Below are 17,085 nucleotides of genomic sequence, written 5' to 3' on the forward strand. Positions count from 1 at the left end.
TGGATATCCGTAAATTTTCTTTTATTTAAGATTTGTTCTTCGTGGCTATTAGTGATGTCGATATAGAGAAAACATAAGTCTAATACATACGATAATAGAGCATAGTATTCAGCAATTTTTTGAAAACGGTAATACTTCTATATTGCGTTCAGATGGGTATAAGTATGTAATATTGAAAAAGTATAAATACATTATCCACCTTCAGTTCTTTGTGAATCATATAATTAAATTCCATTTTCACCAAATGCCTAAAATCCCTTTGTACAGTATGGGTTTGTTGTTCGTAAATTGAAATTCTCGAGATAAAAATGCATTTCTCTCTTAATTGGTTTGTGTGATTTCCAAAGCACTAGCCTGACATAGCTAAACTTGGAAATATATTTATCAAACTAAGTTTTACGGGAAAGTTTCAAAGATTAACGGAACACTGGTAATAAAACTAGAATTCAATTATAGAGTAACAGTGAATAAAATTGAAACTACATAATGTTTAATAAAGGCAAAGTGAGACTAATGGTTCAATTAGAACGATACGTTATTTCTATTATATGTATCAGAACAGCACACAAAATTTGGTGTGGAGTATTAATTATCTAAACAACAGGGTTAAAGCCATGTATAAGTGTTTTTGAGAAAATAAATTCAAATTCTTGATCGCGTGCTTCAGAATTATCTATCACAATATTGTACATATAAATGGTTTTTCAAATTGATAAATTTTACACTATCACGCAATCTAAAACTAGAAACTCTTAATGAAAATTAATATAATTTTTAATTTTATAATATGTCCCTTCTGCCTTTTTGTCTTTTGAATTTCGCGGCAATTTAAAGCGCTACAGAGCTCGTATTTGGCAATATTATTCTTTGAAAGGTCTTGACATAACCTACAAAACGACGCTATGCATGATTAGTTTGGATATGGATATTGCGTTCAACAGTTATCGACTTGTAAATATGGAGCTCACTAACGCCGAAATTCGCGCTATATTAAAGTTTTCCTTCGTTAAAGGCGAATCCGCCAGAGAAACGTTCCGTGAGATTGATGGTGTTTTGAGGGATGGTACTCTATTACTTCGAATTGCGGAGGAATGGTTTCGATGATTCAGAGCGGGTGAAAACGGCACCATGGATAAGGCGGAAGACATGTGACGACGAATACCGATGAAATCATGGAAAACATCGAGTTTGACCGGCATGTGGCATCTCGTGACTTCGCCCAGAAGATGGAAGTTAGTCACCAAACTATTTTAAACCATCTGCAGAAGGCTGGGTACACAAAAAAGCTTGATGTTTAGATGCCGCATGATTTGACGCAAAGAAACCTTCTGGACCGAATCAACGCCTGCGATATGCTGCTGAAACGGAACGAACTCGACCCATTTTTGAAGCGGATGCTGACTGGCCACGAAATACGACAATATCAAGCGAATCAAGCCAAGCGAGTGGTCGAAGGCCGGTAAATCGTCCCAAACAGTGGTCAAGCCGGGATTGGCGGTGAGGAAGGTTTTGCTGTGTGTTTTGGTGGGATTGGAAGGGAATCCTCCACTATAAGCTGCTATGGCCAGACGCTTAATTCTATCATCTACTGCGAATAACTGGAGTATAAAATTGCCCATTATTTAAAAATTTAAACATTGAAAGCTTAATACAGTTACCGCTCACACTAAAGAACTTTTTACATTTTTATACTCCTGCAACATTTTGCTACAGAGTATAATAGTTTTGTACACCTAACGGTGATAAGTATCACCTAAAACTAATCAAGATAGATAAAGAGTTACATGTATACATACATGATTAGGGTGACGAAAAGTTGAAAACCAGGTGACTGCGTGTCTGTCCGTCCATACATGCTGTAACTTGAGTAAAAACTGAGATATCTTAATTAAACTTGGCGCACGCGTTCTTTATTAAAAAAAAAAACAAGTTACGAGTTCGTAGATGGACGTAAGCGGACCACTGCCGCGCCAACAAAACGCCATTAATCGAAAACCTATAAAGTTTCATAACTAATCACTTAATTAAGATATGAAACTCTAATTGGCACAGGAGATCGTCCCTACCTGTAGGCGTAGCTCAGTCCTCATAAGATTAATTTACATATCTCCTAAACCACTAAAGATATTTGCTTAACGCAAATATTATAGGAAAATGGATGAATTCGGAAGATAACCACGCTCATTCCCCATATAACAGTATTGTTAAAAACTACTAAAACCGCAGCAATTAAAAACAAGAGACATTAAATCTCCGAGATGGTATAAGAGACGCCTACTTCCTATAAAACACAATTTTAAATCAAATCAGATTTTTTCCTTTCCAGTACACAAATCAAGTATTAATATAACGGAATAAAACTTAGCCTTTAGAGTGTGCTACGTTATGACCAAAAATTGTCTAAACAAAAATTTTTTAAACCCCTAGGTACTGAATATGTGGTGTCTATAGTTGACTTTTGACCAAAAAAAACCTGCGAATGTATGGGATATACAATTATACAGAAACAATCGTTTCAAAAATGGGTTGAATTGGGTCAATACTTCCCAATAGATAAAATTGGCCGAAAATAACTAATATCTAGATTTCCGGATATCCACCTGACTTTACTTGATATGATTGGTGTTTGTATGTGAGCTACTAATTGTATATGTTACTAGCAAATATATAAATAGATAAAATCGGGTCAATACTACCCCAACTCCCATATATTGCATATACTAATTTTTGTTTTTCTAACAAACTTCTTCTTATATCGTATATGTCGGTTAGTGTTTGAGTTATATAAATAAAGAGCTCCTTCCTACTGCAATTGACTGCACCCAATTATGTATGGGTTTTCGATTAAATTTCGAAATGTACTTTAGAAAAATACGTCATTGCCTGACATTGACATTTCATCAAGATATCTTAATTTCTAATGAAGTTACAGCTGGATGGACAGACGAACAGACAGTCACTTCGAATTCAAGTTCCCGTCAGCCTCATCATTTATACATATATGTATTTATCTCAAATAGTTTTGGGAGTTAGAAACAACCGATAGGTGAACAAAACTATAATACTCTTGAACGTTCCATCATCACCAAGGAATAGCAAATAGATAATGGTTTCAATTTTAATAATATTTTTTTGCATAAAAATACTCCTTTTTTGGAAAAAATAATACTGCCCTACAGTAATTTTTTTTCCCTACATATAAGATCGATTTAGAATATCTTTGAGCCCACAGTTCAACAACTATTAACTGTTTGGACTGTCTGTCTGTCCGTCCGTCCGTGCAAGCTGTAATTTGAGTAAAAAATAAAGAGTCTCAATGAAACTTGGTATGTGGGCTCCTTAGTACAAAAAAAAATTCGATTTGGTAAATGGGCGTAAACGAACCACTGCCACGCCCACAAATCGCTATTAACCAAAACCATAACTAAGCTCTAAATTAAGATATAAAATTGTAATTCGGCACAGGGGATCGCAGTAGCAAGGAGGAAAAAATGTAAAAAAAAATTGAAAAAGTAAAAAATGGCCACGTCCTCTAATATGTTTAATGTTCGTCATTTCTTGCACAGACACACAGACGGAGGGACAGTCAGACAGATAGCTCGGAATTCAATTCGCATCCTGATCATTTATATACATATGTATTTATACCATATTCAACCCCATATATAACTCCATAATTTTTAGGTGATACAAACGACCGTTAGGTGACCAAAACTTGTATTATACACTATAGCAATATGTTGCTAGAGTATAAAAACAGATATTTATCAAAATATTAGATACGGAATTATTTGAAACATAACAGCATTATTATTATTTCCTTAGATATCCAGGACAACTCAATAATTTTTTTTATTTTGTAGAGCAGTGTATTCCTAGGAAAGAACTATTTTCATGGCTCTTTAACTAACTTTAAACTAGAAAAAATTGTTCTAATAATATTGAGATATAAAAGGTTCAACTTGTTTACGGAGTCAAATTTCTGGTGCCGAAACGTTCAGAATGTTGGAAAAGGCCTTCGGTAATAATTGTTTGTCGCGAGCAAGTGTTCTTGAATGGTAGAACTTATTCAAACAGGGTCGAGAACGCGTTGACGACGAACCACGTCCAGGACGACCATCAACATAAGCTAATGATCGAAACGTCAATAAAATAAAGGAATCTATAAGTAGCAGTCAGAGATTTTACTGGCATCATTGGAACATTGAAAGGATCAGTAACAATCGTTTTGAAAAATCATTTGAGTCTAAAAAAGAGAAAGCACGATTGGACATTCTTATGTTAAAGCATGTGAATGAATGGAATCGGACTACTAATAAATTTGAGAGAGTTTTTTTGTGAATATAATGGATAAAATCGTATGAAAACTTTCCCTAGTCACCATATAACAAATATCAGGTTTTTCCAACATCCGGTTGTCTTTACTCCATATACATGCAAGGTGCATTCCAAAGTAAACGGGACTTAAAAAAAACAGAACAAATGGTTTTTTTCGGCAAAATCAATTTATTTTATTCAAAATAGTCTCCTTCTGCTTCAATACGGCTTTTTGCACGGTCCAAAAGCAAGTCGAACGAGTGTTTTAGTTCGTTGGCCGAAATGACCGCCAGTATGCCGGTGCAAGTCTTTAGAATGGCCTCTACGTCTGCATAACGCTTTCCTTTCATGGGCAAATGGATTTTTCCGAAAAGAAAAAAGTAAGGTGCCATCCAAAAAATCCAAAAAATTTATTATGATTGGCTGTGTTAATCAAAAAAAAAAGATAATACAAAACTTGGTAGCATGCACGAATCAGCTCAATAATTTTGTTGTTTCTGTACGTTTTTCGACAGAGAAATGGCAATTCGTAAACAGCTTAACATAAACTTAAAAAATATTATTAACAAATTTTAACCACAGATACTTCGACATACTTTGATGTACCAAATTAGAGTATTTTATCTCTTCTTTATTTGTTGCTTAGTTACAGACATTTATAGTATTCTGCTTGACGACAATTTGTGGGTATGACAATGGATCTGTTTTGCCCATCTGCCATACCAACGTTCCTTGAGTGCCAAGGAACTGTTATACGAAATTTCATCGCGATATTTATGTATGTAAGTATAGTATATATTCGAGTTATCACTTGACAGTTATCCGGAATGCAACTCATCTTGTAATCCTGATCGTTTATGTATAGTACAAATATAATTTTGTATCTATCTCGATTAGTTTAAGGTGTTAGAAGCAAGTGTCAGGTGAACAAAACTATTATTATAAATGTGTATATTTTCGAGTTTAAACAAACAACCATAATGCGGTTAACTTAAAAGTATATTGATGATGTGCATGTGTTTATAAAAACCTATTTCGAACGAGTAGAAATATATTAAATATGTATGTTACAGCTCTGTAACCGAATTCGTACATAAATGGTGATTTTTTAAGAGCTTGATAACTTTTTTAAAAAAAAAAAACGCATAAAATTTGCAAAATCTCATCGGTTCTTTATTTGAAACGTTAGATTGGTTCATGACATTTATGACATGTTGACCGCGGCTGCGTCTTAGGTGGTCCATTCGGAAAGTCCAATTTTGGGCAACTTTTTCGAGCATTTCGGCCGGAATAGCCCGAATTTCTTCGGAAATGTTGTCTTCCAAAGCTGGAATAGTTGCTGGCTTATTTCTGTAGACTTTAGACTTGACGTAGCCCCACAAAAAATAGTCTAAAGGCGTTAAATCGCATGATCTTGGTGGTCAACTTACGGGTCCATTTCTTGAGATGAATTGTTGTCCGAAGTTTTCCCTCAAAATGGCCATAGAATCGCGAGCTGTGTGGCATGTAGCGCCATCTTGTTGAAACCACATGTCAACCAAGTTCAGTTCTTCCATTTTTGGCAACAAAAAGTTTGTTAGCATCGAACGATAGCGATCGCCATTCACCGTAACGTTGCGTCCAACAGCATCTTTGAAAAATACGGTCCAATGATTCCACCAGCGTACAAACCACACCAAACAGTGCATTTTTCGGGATGCATGGGCAGTTCTTGAACGGCTTCTGGTTGCTCTTCACCCCAAATGCGGCAATTTTGCTTATTTACGTAGCCATTCAACCAGAAATGAGCCTCATCGCTGAACAAAATTTGTCGATAAAAAAGCGGATTTTCACATTTCGAACCGAACACTGATTTTGGTAATAAAATTCAATGATTTGCAAGCGTTGCTCGTTAGTAAGTCTATTCATGATGAAATGTCAAAGCATACTGAGCATCTTTCTCTTTGACACCATGTCTGAAATCCCACGTGATCTGTCAAATACTAATGCATGAAAATCCTAACCTCAAAAAAATCACCCGTTATATAAATTCGCGGCATTGCGTGCTATTAGGGAAAGCAGTTTGGAGTGCTTCGAGTAGGCATAAAAACCTCCTTAATCACACTGATCTTTATTTAATTATTAAATGTTGTAAGGTTGGTTATGCCAAAAACATGACCACCATTGCAGCGCCCTCAACTACCTATTTTAATAATAGCGTGACATGTCAAAATGTCTGGAGTAGCTTTGTTGACTTGGGCCGCGACAAGTAACACTCTCACTCAAGGTGGTTTTTCTGCCTTTTTATGAAACATTCAAAAATGAGAAATGTGCTACAAAAAGTTTAGAAGGAGGCATATTTTCAACCGTGATAACAAACCAAGCTAAACTTTTTATTCATAGACAGAGGGTAGTATACGGATATTTGATTACGTAAGTAATTATCTATGTGTCTAATATAAGGTTATATTAGTCTAAAAATGCAATATTTGCAAAGGGGTTTATCCTGTTTGTAAATGATTTTCTCTCTATTTTATTCAATAAAAAAATTAAGCTCGTAAAACTTGAATATAATAAATATAATATTGTATAATTTTTATAAGATGTCATATTTCGTGACAGTTAGTGAAGTTTACTCTTGAAGTTTTTGTAACAAAAATAATTTGTAAATACAACTCTCTCAAGAATACAAAAAAGTTAAAAGCTATGTATGCGTATATATATATATGTATATATTATTTTTTTCAAAGACTCCTAAAGGTCCAAACTAAATTACAGTTCTTCAATATACAAGTATGTATATTGTCGTAAAAAAGAGTGTTGAATATTTAAACATCATTAGAACATTATCTCGCGGTAAGAGCTGTACCCGCATTGCAGTATCAAAAATCGATACACAATGAAAAAAATCGATGACTTTTTAGCTGTGTTGCTACAGAATATATAAGTTTTATATATGTATATCCGTATGTAGGTAAAAGCTGTATTATAACTTGAGTAAAAAGTGGTACACAGGTTTCTCGGCACCATGTAAAAATTTGGGGAATCGGACCATTGCCACGCCTAAAAAACGCCATTATTCAAAAGTCCATAAAATAGCAAAACTAACTTGCATAATATACCATACTCTCACCCTTCGGAGTGTGTAAAAATAGCTAAATCCAATTACAACTCCGCCCAATCCCGATATAACGGTTATGTTGAAAGCTACTAAAAATGCGATAACTCAATAAATAAATATGTCAGTGATAATAAATTGGTAGGAAAGGGCTTCATTCATAGGAGCTAGTGTCAAAATAGGGTAATGAGCGTGGCGCCCTGTAGGTGAAGCTCCATGGGCAACAGTGCTTATGACTGCTTCTTGACTAAAATATCGGTCAATATGTGGGATACGTTATTTAAATGTTTATCTTTATTCGTGCTTAAAATGGGTAAAATCAAGTCAAGACTAACCCTGCCCTGATATATAAAGATTTTCGAACATACTAATGACTAAAGTAGCTGTCAATTTGTGGGTTATCTTAATGAATTTCAGAATGAGTGTCTTTCAAATATTAGTGTTTCCTTAAGTCTAAAATAAATAAAATAGTGTGAATTATTCTTCACTAGAACACTAGGGTGTTAGGATTTGCGCATTCCGGTTTGATTTATACCTTATAGCTATATGGGTCAATGTGTAACATTTTTACGTGAAAGTCACACATCACCTTTTTATAGTAATAAGTTGTAATGTCAGAATGGAAAAAATCTTGTCGATACTACCCCTAGTTTTTCACCATACTTTAAACCGTTTCGGTCAATATGTGATTTTTTAATGAAATTAAGTGGATAAGTTTTCTATAAGATAATGTAGACCTTAGTGTAAATAAAAATAAATATTGTGGAGGCGAATTAAAAAATCGTAATAAAACTAAGGGAATCTACGACCTATAATATAAGTTAATAAGGTACCAAATGGTTGTAACCTTTTCAGGCTTTGGTCGATTAATGAATATTGGATCCTTACCCTACATATTATAACATATAATAATAAAGTTTTATCAACATCTGAAAGTATTTCTCCGGCTTTGATCCTTGCAGATTGCGATAGTATAAAATGTTCTGTTACATCCGAACTTACTTGTTGAGGTATATAATTATACGCCTTGGAATGAGTATAAATGCATGTTTATAGTTACAGAAAAAAAGGTAAATTGAATCACTGAAAAGCCAAACATGGCAACTCCGGAAATATTAAGGAAATTCGGCATTTCCGCCGTTGGCCTAATACACATCGCTCTTAAGTGTTTATTACAATAAAATGTGGAAATTGTTGTGATTTGAATGGTGCTCAATTAACACCCAGTGAAATTATTCTTAAGAACATAACAAAAAGCGTTACAAAAATGCGCAATTACTTATACGTAAAACGGTTTGTCAAAATTGTTTACAATAAACTCACTAAATACTTAGTCCCCCAAATTCAAGCTATATTATTGTATATTATTTTAAATTTTCCTAATTTCTTATCTTAAGGGGTTAGTGGTAAATAAAATTTTCAAAAAATATTTTGTTTTTTTTGCATTTTCATTAAGTGAAATATCTCAAAAATATTCTCTGAAAATTTCATGTTGATCCGATTACTGGTTTTTGAGTTATTCGACAAACAACAAAGAGAGCTTGGGCACTTTAAAGCGCTAGTGTGAAACTTTAACCGCGTTTTTCTCAAAACTATATTTTTTGAACTGGTGACAACTGTAACTCGAAAACCGCTCAGTAGATATTAATGAAATTTATACAGCTTTTAGAATACATAATAAACTAGGGCTTGATCGAAAGATTTTTTGTTGGAACTGGGTCAACACAAACAACTATAAATTTTAACTAGGATAATTTAGAATGAAAATTATTATTTTTATTTCAATAACATGATAATTTGAAATTTTTACGTTATGAATCTTCTGTAGTTAGTGTGAAAAAGATTAAAATAATTACTAAACAATTAAATTTTGCATAAAATAAGATTTATGTTATTTTTATGGTGTTTTACCTGGAACCATGGATTTTGACGAAATCCGTTTTTGTTTAACAGTGTCTTTTTCACAGCTTTAACATATTTAAATATAATTGGCCACGTTATTTTATTAATATTTGATTATTGTTGATTATATTATTGTTGTTGTCGAGGTTTTTGTTACGTTTGTTATGATTATTGGCGGGCGAAATGTTTAAGCTATACTGTAAATATTCGGCACGAACCGCGCAATAAATGCTTAAGATTTTGTTTATCGTTTATTTCTTATTTAATTGTAATATATTAAATTTGGCGCAGTGTTGATTTTCGCAGAGGTATAAAAACTCACTGGAAAAGTTTGGGTAGAAAACTACAAGCATATACATACATATGTATGTGATAAATATTTCTAAATTTGTTAGATTATAAATTAATTAAGTCGAATAATTTTTTATTGAATAATGAAGTACGGATGAAAAATTCTCAGGATCGTTTTGAAATCCAAATGTTCACTAAAATTTTATCACATTTGATGTGCTTAAGACACTTATTTCACTACCTCTTCCCGCGTTCTACCGGTCATCACTGTTGGCAATATTGCAACATTATCCGGGAAATTCTTCGTTTTTCGTTTAACATCGGAAAATAGTTGCCGATTGGCGGTATCTATGGTATTTGTGTCCGCTTCCAACGCACAGTACACAAATACATACATATAACGTAGACATACACGCAAAATATCATTTATACAACCATACCACATCCCCTTTTCACTTGCTGCATTTAAAGCTAAAAACAAGAACACTAAATGGATATGAACGAAAATCAATAGTTAACCTCATACAATGCACGTGCGCACGTTTGTGTCATTACATTGATCCATACTCTCATATATTGGTGTAGATTACTGAGAAGAATAATACAAGCTTATATCATTGATGGTTCATAAACATACGGACGGCACATATATTCTTTAATAGTGTAATTATCATTCTTGCCAAGAATGGGATGTGAAAGTATCACTATATTAAAAAAACTCAAATCATAGTATTTATATAAGTATGCATAACAATAGGAAAGAGGATATTCCCACAAGAGTACATTAATTGAGGGCCTTTTCATATTAAAGCACTGCTATTCATAGTTATAAAATCAAGTGTTTGTAGTACGAATAACAAAATGTAAAGTGCACATCCCAATTTTTAACTCATCATTCGTGATTTCGTCGTGCCAGCATCATAGTGCGCATTATGAGGGGTGGCAGAAACATATATATAATACTTATATACTTAGTTAGTTGTGTGTACTCATTACAATATCACATCAGCTATGCTGATATTGAAGTACACATGCCCGTATATTATCAGTACCCAGTATCGGAATGGATGACGAAAAAATTGCGTATACGTCACGTTGGGTGTGTGCTCGTTTGCAATAACATGCACATACATTTACATATGTTCGAATACAAACACACTTTGACACACTACATAAAAAGGCACAAGTGAACATAACTCATAATGAGGTATGTAACAATTTACATTTAATCAGTCAACAAGACTCTCCTCAAACTGCTTAGCACAATGAGATGATAAAAACTTAATGTTATATGAAAATTCACAAATCATGTACACAGTGTGTATGCCTTCTTCCATAACAAATTGTCTATGCTTCAGATTTGGCTAATTCAGACTGGGTACAAGCCCCACATTGTCTGCCATTCATTCACGCGTTTTACGTCCGCCTCTTGCCATTTATCGTTTACATTTGGGTTTTTGTATTGTCGGTGCCAACTATCAAGAGAGCGTGGAGTTCCTTTTAAGGTGTGTATTGCCTTTTCTATAGTTGCGGCGACCCTTTCAAGTCGATACTTCTTTCATTTGAGCAAGGTCGAAGAAAACTCCACCAAACATTTTTTGCTACTTCCTACAGCATGTCATTCGATGAATAACTTGAGCATTTGAGTACATGTGTACGCAAACAAATGCAAACACTCTTTTATATACATATACATATACATATATGAATAATATTATTTAACTCCTACACGTTTCGAGTACATTGCGGGTCACGTTAATTTTCATTTCGACGCCGAAAATATACAATGCCATTTTTTCTGAAAAATAAAATGCAAAAACTTTTTCGGGACTCATTCATCGCAAGATAGATACATTTTCTTTTTTCTATTCACTTCATTTTCAGGTTCACTTTTTGTTATTTCGCGAACGAAAGAGATTGAACTCCGCTGCTACGAGACGATGTAGTTACCTTAGCTTTCGCAGAATAATCGATGAATATCAAATCACCAAAAAACGATATTATTAAAGCAGAATTATCCAATGTGAATACTCTGTAGTCATTTTATTCACTAAATAGGTAATGTAAAGTTTTGCTAAGCTAAACCGTCCTTACAATTTTTGGCGAAAAGAAGTTAAAATGGAGACGTTTCTGGTCTGAAATATATGTATTTAGATATATACTTTTATTGTAGCATTCTATTTTTCAGGCGATATTTTATTTTATATATATGTATATTTATTGTAAATTTATTATTTTTATTTATTTGATAGGAATTTTGTTAAATATCGGCCACGAGTCACATTTAAAACTTCGAGTCCACGTACTACGTCAGGCAGGGGTGTAAACACAATACAGACTGAATGTGCCACTAACTACTCAACGGCAACGGAAACCAAAATGGCAATAGCAGAAGTAGAAGTAAATATAAGCAGCGAATATGAGTAAATTATCAATAGGACGAATTGCTATTTCTGCTTTCTCTTTTGCACATTGTTGTTGTAAATTATAAACACAGAGTATTGTTTTGTTCAATTCCGTTAGTCGTTTGAAATGTCATCAAGTTGCCACAAGGTGGGGCAAATATAAAGAAGTCAACTCCTTCGCATACATGCGTATATACATATTTAAATAAGCGCGCACACATATTGTACCATTATAAAGCATGTATTAGTGAATGTTTAATAGGATGTGCTTATGTAGGTTTGTTGTATGAATCAACTACGTTAAAGGAAACAAGAGTAAAAGTAGTTTTTGGAAGAAGAAATTACGTTTGTTGCGTATGTCCACAGAAGTCTCTGTGTATGTATATGTGTATAGAGCAACTTTTCAACGGCATTGATACGCCATATCCACCCTATGAACGCTTATGGCGAATGAGTTGGTCCGACGATACACGTGTAGCGAATGTTGAGCAAATGAGCATTTCGTAATAAGGTTCGCTTGCCGAATGCATTGACGGCATAAATCGGCGATTGCGAATGCAATCGTGGTTAACGGCCAAGAGACAATGACTAAGCCACTATCGGCTCCCTTACTTGTGGCTCCTCGAACTTTATAAAATGCTCATATTTTAATTCTATGGACTAGTGCATATTAGAGTATTCGAAGTTGTTAGTCGATGTAAAGACTTTTATAAAAATAAACTGGACATACTCAAATTTGCTTTTTATCACCATTTTGTTAAAAAAAAGTTACATACCACTGATATAAAACTAAATTAAGTATTAAAGTAATTCTTAAAATTACATAACGTTTAGAGATTTAATTATATTAATACTCAATAAATTAATGTTTAGGTATGTAGTTATATACATTGTTTAATTATTTTCTTGCATCATGTTGCTTCAGAGCGTGATAGGTTTCAACTAACGGTTGCTAGTATTATTACATTTTACCCCCGAGATAGTATCAGAGGGCCTTACAGTAGCCGGGATGAAAATTGGACGATGGGCGTGTCACCGCTTACTTTTAGGTGAAAACACATATCTCGGGACCCGGTCAACCGATTTCAACATGACATCCTTCTGACATTCCTGTGTATTTTCACTTTCCAGTGCACTAATCAAAAAGCAATTATGCTCAAATAGTATGCTCAAAAATTTTCCCAATCAACTAAAACCAAATATTTGGATCCCAGCAAACATTGTTTACGTTTTACCGCAAATATCGGTCAAAGTTTGAGATATATAATTGAAATGAAGAGAGAATTTCAAACTTCCGATGACTTTGTACCGCATACATATGTATGTACATATATGTGAGTTATCTCAATAAAAAAGAGAGAGCGTGTTTCACTCATAACAGTGCCCCTCTGTCCCTAAAAGGGATACAATTATGCGAATACTTGACCTAACCTATATATAACTGACATCAGGATCTTCGAACATCCGGCCGACCTCACTACATATTGGTGACGGTTTGTTAGGTATCTTAATGAATATTTTATTAGTATGGAGCATGTTAATAATATGTGGTATTGGTAAAAATAGATCAAATTGAGTCAATACTACCCTCAAACCATATATACTTTATATAATGATTTTCATTTTTCTAACAAATCATATGAAGAATAAGTCGGTCAGTGTGTAAGTTGTATATTTAAAGAAAACCTATAAATATACTTTAGTATACATACATATGTACCTGAGCAATGTCCAAATTATTGCAATCGGCCCGTCTCTTTCTCTGCTCCAAAACGTTTTTCTACCAGACTTTAAACTGCTCAAGTTGACCAAAACGTAAATAGCACACGAAACTAAATAGACAAGTTTCTTAAAAATTATGAGGTTTAGCGCTGAATTAGAAAGAAATTGGTCTAGACCTTGGCCTAAGCCTCATACCCATAATATATTGAAATCCGATCCTATGGTCGACGTTTGCCATATTATCTCAATATATTAACTGTAGTATCTCCGTTCGAGTTAGTATTACATATCACACGTGTCTAATTTGTAGATGTTTTTAATATAACTTTAGGTGTCGCGAACTAAAAAATGGCAATAAAACTAAGTCCAAGTACATAAGGCCAAAATTGATTGTATTTTATTCACGATTTCAACGAATAATGGATGTTTAATTCTTTCGAAACATTCTTTTAATAAAAAGTTTTACCAGTACCAGGAATTTCACCGGCTTTGAACATTGCAAGATGCAAGAATATGAAATTTTCGGTTACACCCGAACTAAGCCTTTCCTTATTAGTTAAATTCATTAGCGCACCTTAACTCACTTCTCTTACAAACATCAATTATAAATATCTCTCTTATACGAAAAGTCTCTCTTCGCTTGGTTATCTCTACTTTAAACGCTGATGTGTGCTCGAATTTACTCCGCTGCAGAAACGCATCATTTTGTGAGTGTGCGCCGTTCTTTAAGAGAAAAAGTCGGTGTTGAATTCGACTTTGAAGGCGCTGAGTAATACCAGCAATTTGTGGTTTGTGTTGTAAATGTATGAAAGAGTTGGAAATCATGACACAAGGATGTTCTCTTTTAGCACGCGACTAACGAACTCAATTTGTTTGCACCGCTTATGTCTTTTCATTACCTTTTTGTTAAATAACCTAACGTGTGGCAGATATTGGATTGATAATTTAAATGGCAAATTTGCAATTTTTTGAAGTCTGTAGTTTTTTGGGAACGAAAACAAATATTGTAACCATCATGTTATTTTAGCACATTGATTTAAAATGTATTTCAAAATCGTAATACTCATTTTAAATATTCTCACACTACGTTTCACATATACTCGTACATCACTAGGCAATGAATTTTGTACATGGATACAACTTCACTCGGTAAATATTTACAAAAAAAGAAAAGCTTTTTGAGGCGCTTTCAGATAGCCCACTCCATTGAGAATGGTATTTGAATAGACGCTGCTCTTTTGAGCGTTAGCCTTTCACATGTCACTTTCAAAGGCTCATATTTTTTGTATGGGTGTATATTCTTAACTCTTATTAATTAGGACACTTACATAGTACATAATCTTAGAAATTCTAAATAAAATAATTAATGAAATTTGTCTTTGGCAAAATAATACTTTTATAAATATAGCACAACTCTGACCGGCTGTGTTTTCAATTGGAATGTTACTACTTCTACTAAAGACTCAATTCATTGCCTGTGCCTTCCGAATATTTAAAGTAGTCAGTTGAATATTAATTATGTTGTATTAAGTGGATTTGCCACAATCTTATCTAGTTCAAATATTAACGCACATTGAAGAATTTATTGAGAGTTTATTTTATTATAAATGCATAACTGAAGTTAAATGTGCGTATCTTCTTACAAAAACGCGAGTTCTGTGTTTAGAAAAAAAGGACTCGGTAGCGACTCTTACTTCGTTAAAAATTAAAAGTGTTGCATTATACAAATACACTGTAAATTAGGATATAAAACTATTATTTGCTACAGAGGATCGCAATAGATAAGGGCACATATGAGCAAAAAATTCTGAAAAAGTAGGCGTGGCCCTCTAATAAGTTTAATGTACACATCTCATAAATTACTAAAGATAGAACAACGAAATGTTCAGCGTAAATATTATATGAACTCCTAATAACAGTGTGAAAATAAATTAAATCGGAAGATAAAATCGCAACACTATATATCAATAACAAAATACGCCAGAGACATTAAATTTCATCTCCGAGCAGGTACGGGAGGGCTTTATAGGAGTGAATGTAAAAATTGGACGATTAACGTAGCACCGCCACTTTTAGGTACAAAGACATATCTCGAGACCCACGCAACAGATTTAGACTAAATTTAGTGCATAGCATTTTTCTCATATTCCTATATCACAGTGCGAAATTGGCGAAGTCGGACTACAACCCCCCCTACTTCCCATATAAGACAAATTTAAATTCCACTTGATTCTTTCATTTTCAAGTACACAAATCAAGAAGTAATAAGTATAACCAAATACAATTTTGCTCTAAAAATTCCTGTAAAGTATGCCAGCCGACGACCAAAAATTGCGCGAATCCAACCAAATCTGTTCAAGCTCCTAGGTACCGAATATGTGGACCAAATTACCAATAGTTGACTTTTGACCGAAAATATCGGTCAATGTGTAACATTTGCAAATGAAATTCAGACAGAACCCTTTTCTGATAATAGTTACTTATGTATCAAAAATGGGTTGAATAGGGTCAATATTTCCCGGAGCCCCCACATATCTAATATGAAGATTTTCGAATTTCCAATTGACTTTATGAGGGATAAATAGCCCAAAGTTTAAGTTATCGCGATGAAAATTACAGAACAAGTTTTACTCATAACAGTATATCGTTATGCTTAAAAGAGATACATTTGGGCGAAAACTTGACCTAGCCCCCAAATAACTAATACCAGGATTTTCGAACATCTACTTGACTTTGTCCCATACGATTGGTGATTCTATTTAAGGTACCTTAATGAAACCCAGGGAACATTTTTGGAATATACGCCAAAAATAGATAAAATCGGGTCGATACTACCCCCACTCCCATATACTACATATAATTTCGTTTTTTTTTTACAAATCTTATGCCGAATATGTCGGTCAGTGTATGAGTTACATACATATATATAGTATAATGTATATATACAATTTATTGGATTCCGATCTGCTGGTTGACATTTTACACCATAAAGTAGTTCCCTGGCATTGATTCCTCCAAGTTGCAAGAGTGTATTTTTAATTTAATTAAATTAATAATTCATCAAGGAAATAAATTTAAAAAATCAGCAGATCATAAAGTAAAGCAAGTATTATTCTATTGAAAAGTATTAACTATTTACGTAATCGTTACGACTACGAGTTCTGATAATTGCTTTTGGGTTTTCTTCCATCGCCAACAGTAACACTTGTATTAACAGTTAGGCATTCATATCTATTCACTATAGTTATACAATTTTCGTATAAATCATCAATCATTTTTGGTTCTAAAGGCATGCCGCCAGAATTTATCTATCGAAAACGTTCCAGTAAATCTTATGTTTGTATACATATG

The 17,085-nt window shown here is 33.6% G+C and overlaps 1 protein-coding gene across 27 annotated transcripts in view; it reads right to left on the reverse strand.

Annotated features, from left to right (window-relative positions):
* LOC105233047 (small conductance calcium-activated potassium channel protein) overlaps window positions 1-17,085 on the reverse strand; it is a 334,439-nt gene that overhangs the window by 268,207 nt on the left and 49,147 nt on the right. Inside the window, exons 1-2 of one of the 27 annotated variants that reach the window (XM_049454637.1) lie at window positions 11,890-13,116; window positions 9,326-11,742 (exon numbers count right to left, since the gene is read on the reverse strand). The exons of 20 other annotated variants lie outside the window; for them this stretch is intronic. Coding sequence is in view for 1 of the 7 variants with exons in the window: in XM_049454634.1 (XP_049310591.1) it covers window positions 15,063-15,071 (9 nt within the window). In the remaining 6 variants the exon portion in view is untranslated. Of the gene's footprint in view, window positions 1-9,325; window positions 13,117-13,732; window positions 15,033-15,062; window positions 16,004-17,085 lie in introns of those variants that run through there. 6 more of the 27 variants (XM_049454639.1, XM_049454640.1, XM_049454638.1 and 3 more) reach the window with 6 other exon arrangements.

Source organism: Bactrocera dorsalis, chromosome 4 (assembly GCF_023373825.1).
Source record: "Bactrocera dorsalis isolate Fly_Bdor chromosome 4, ASM2337382v1, whole genome shotgun sequence".
Taxonomy (NCBI): domain Eukaryota; kingdom Metazoa; phylum Arthropoda; class Insecta; order Diptera; family Tephritidae; genus Bactrocera; species Bactrocera dorsalis.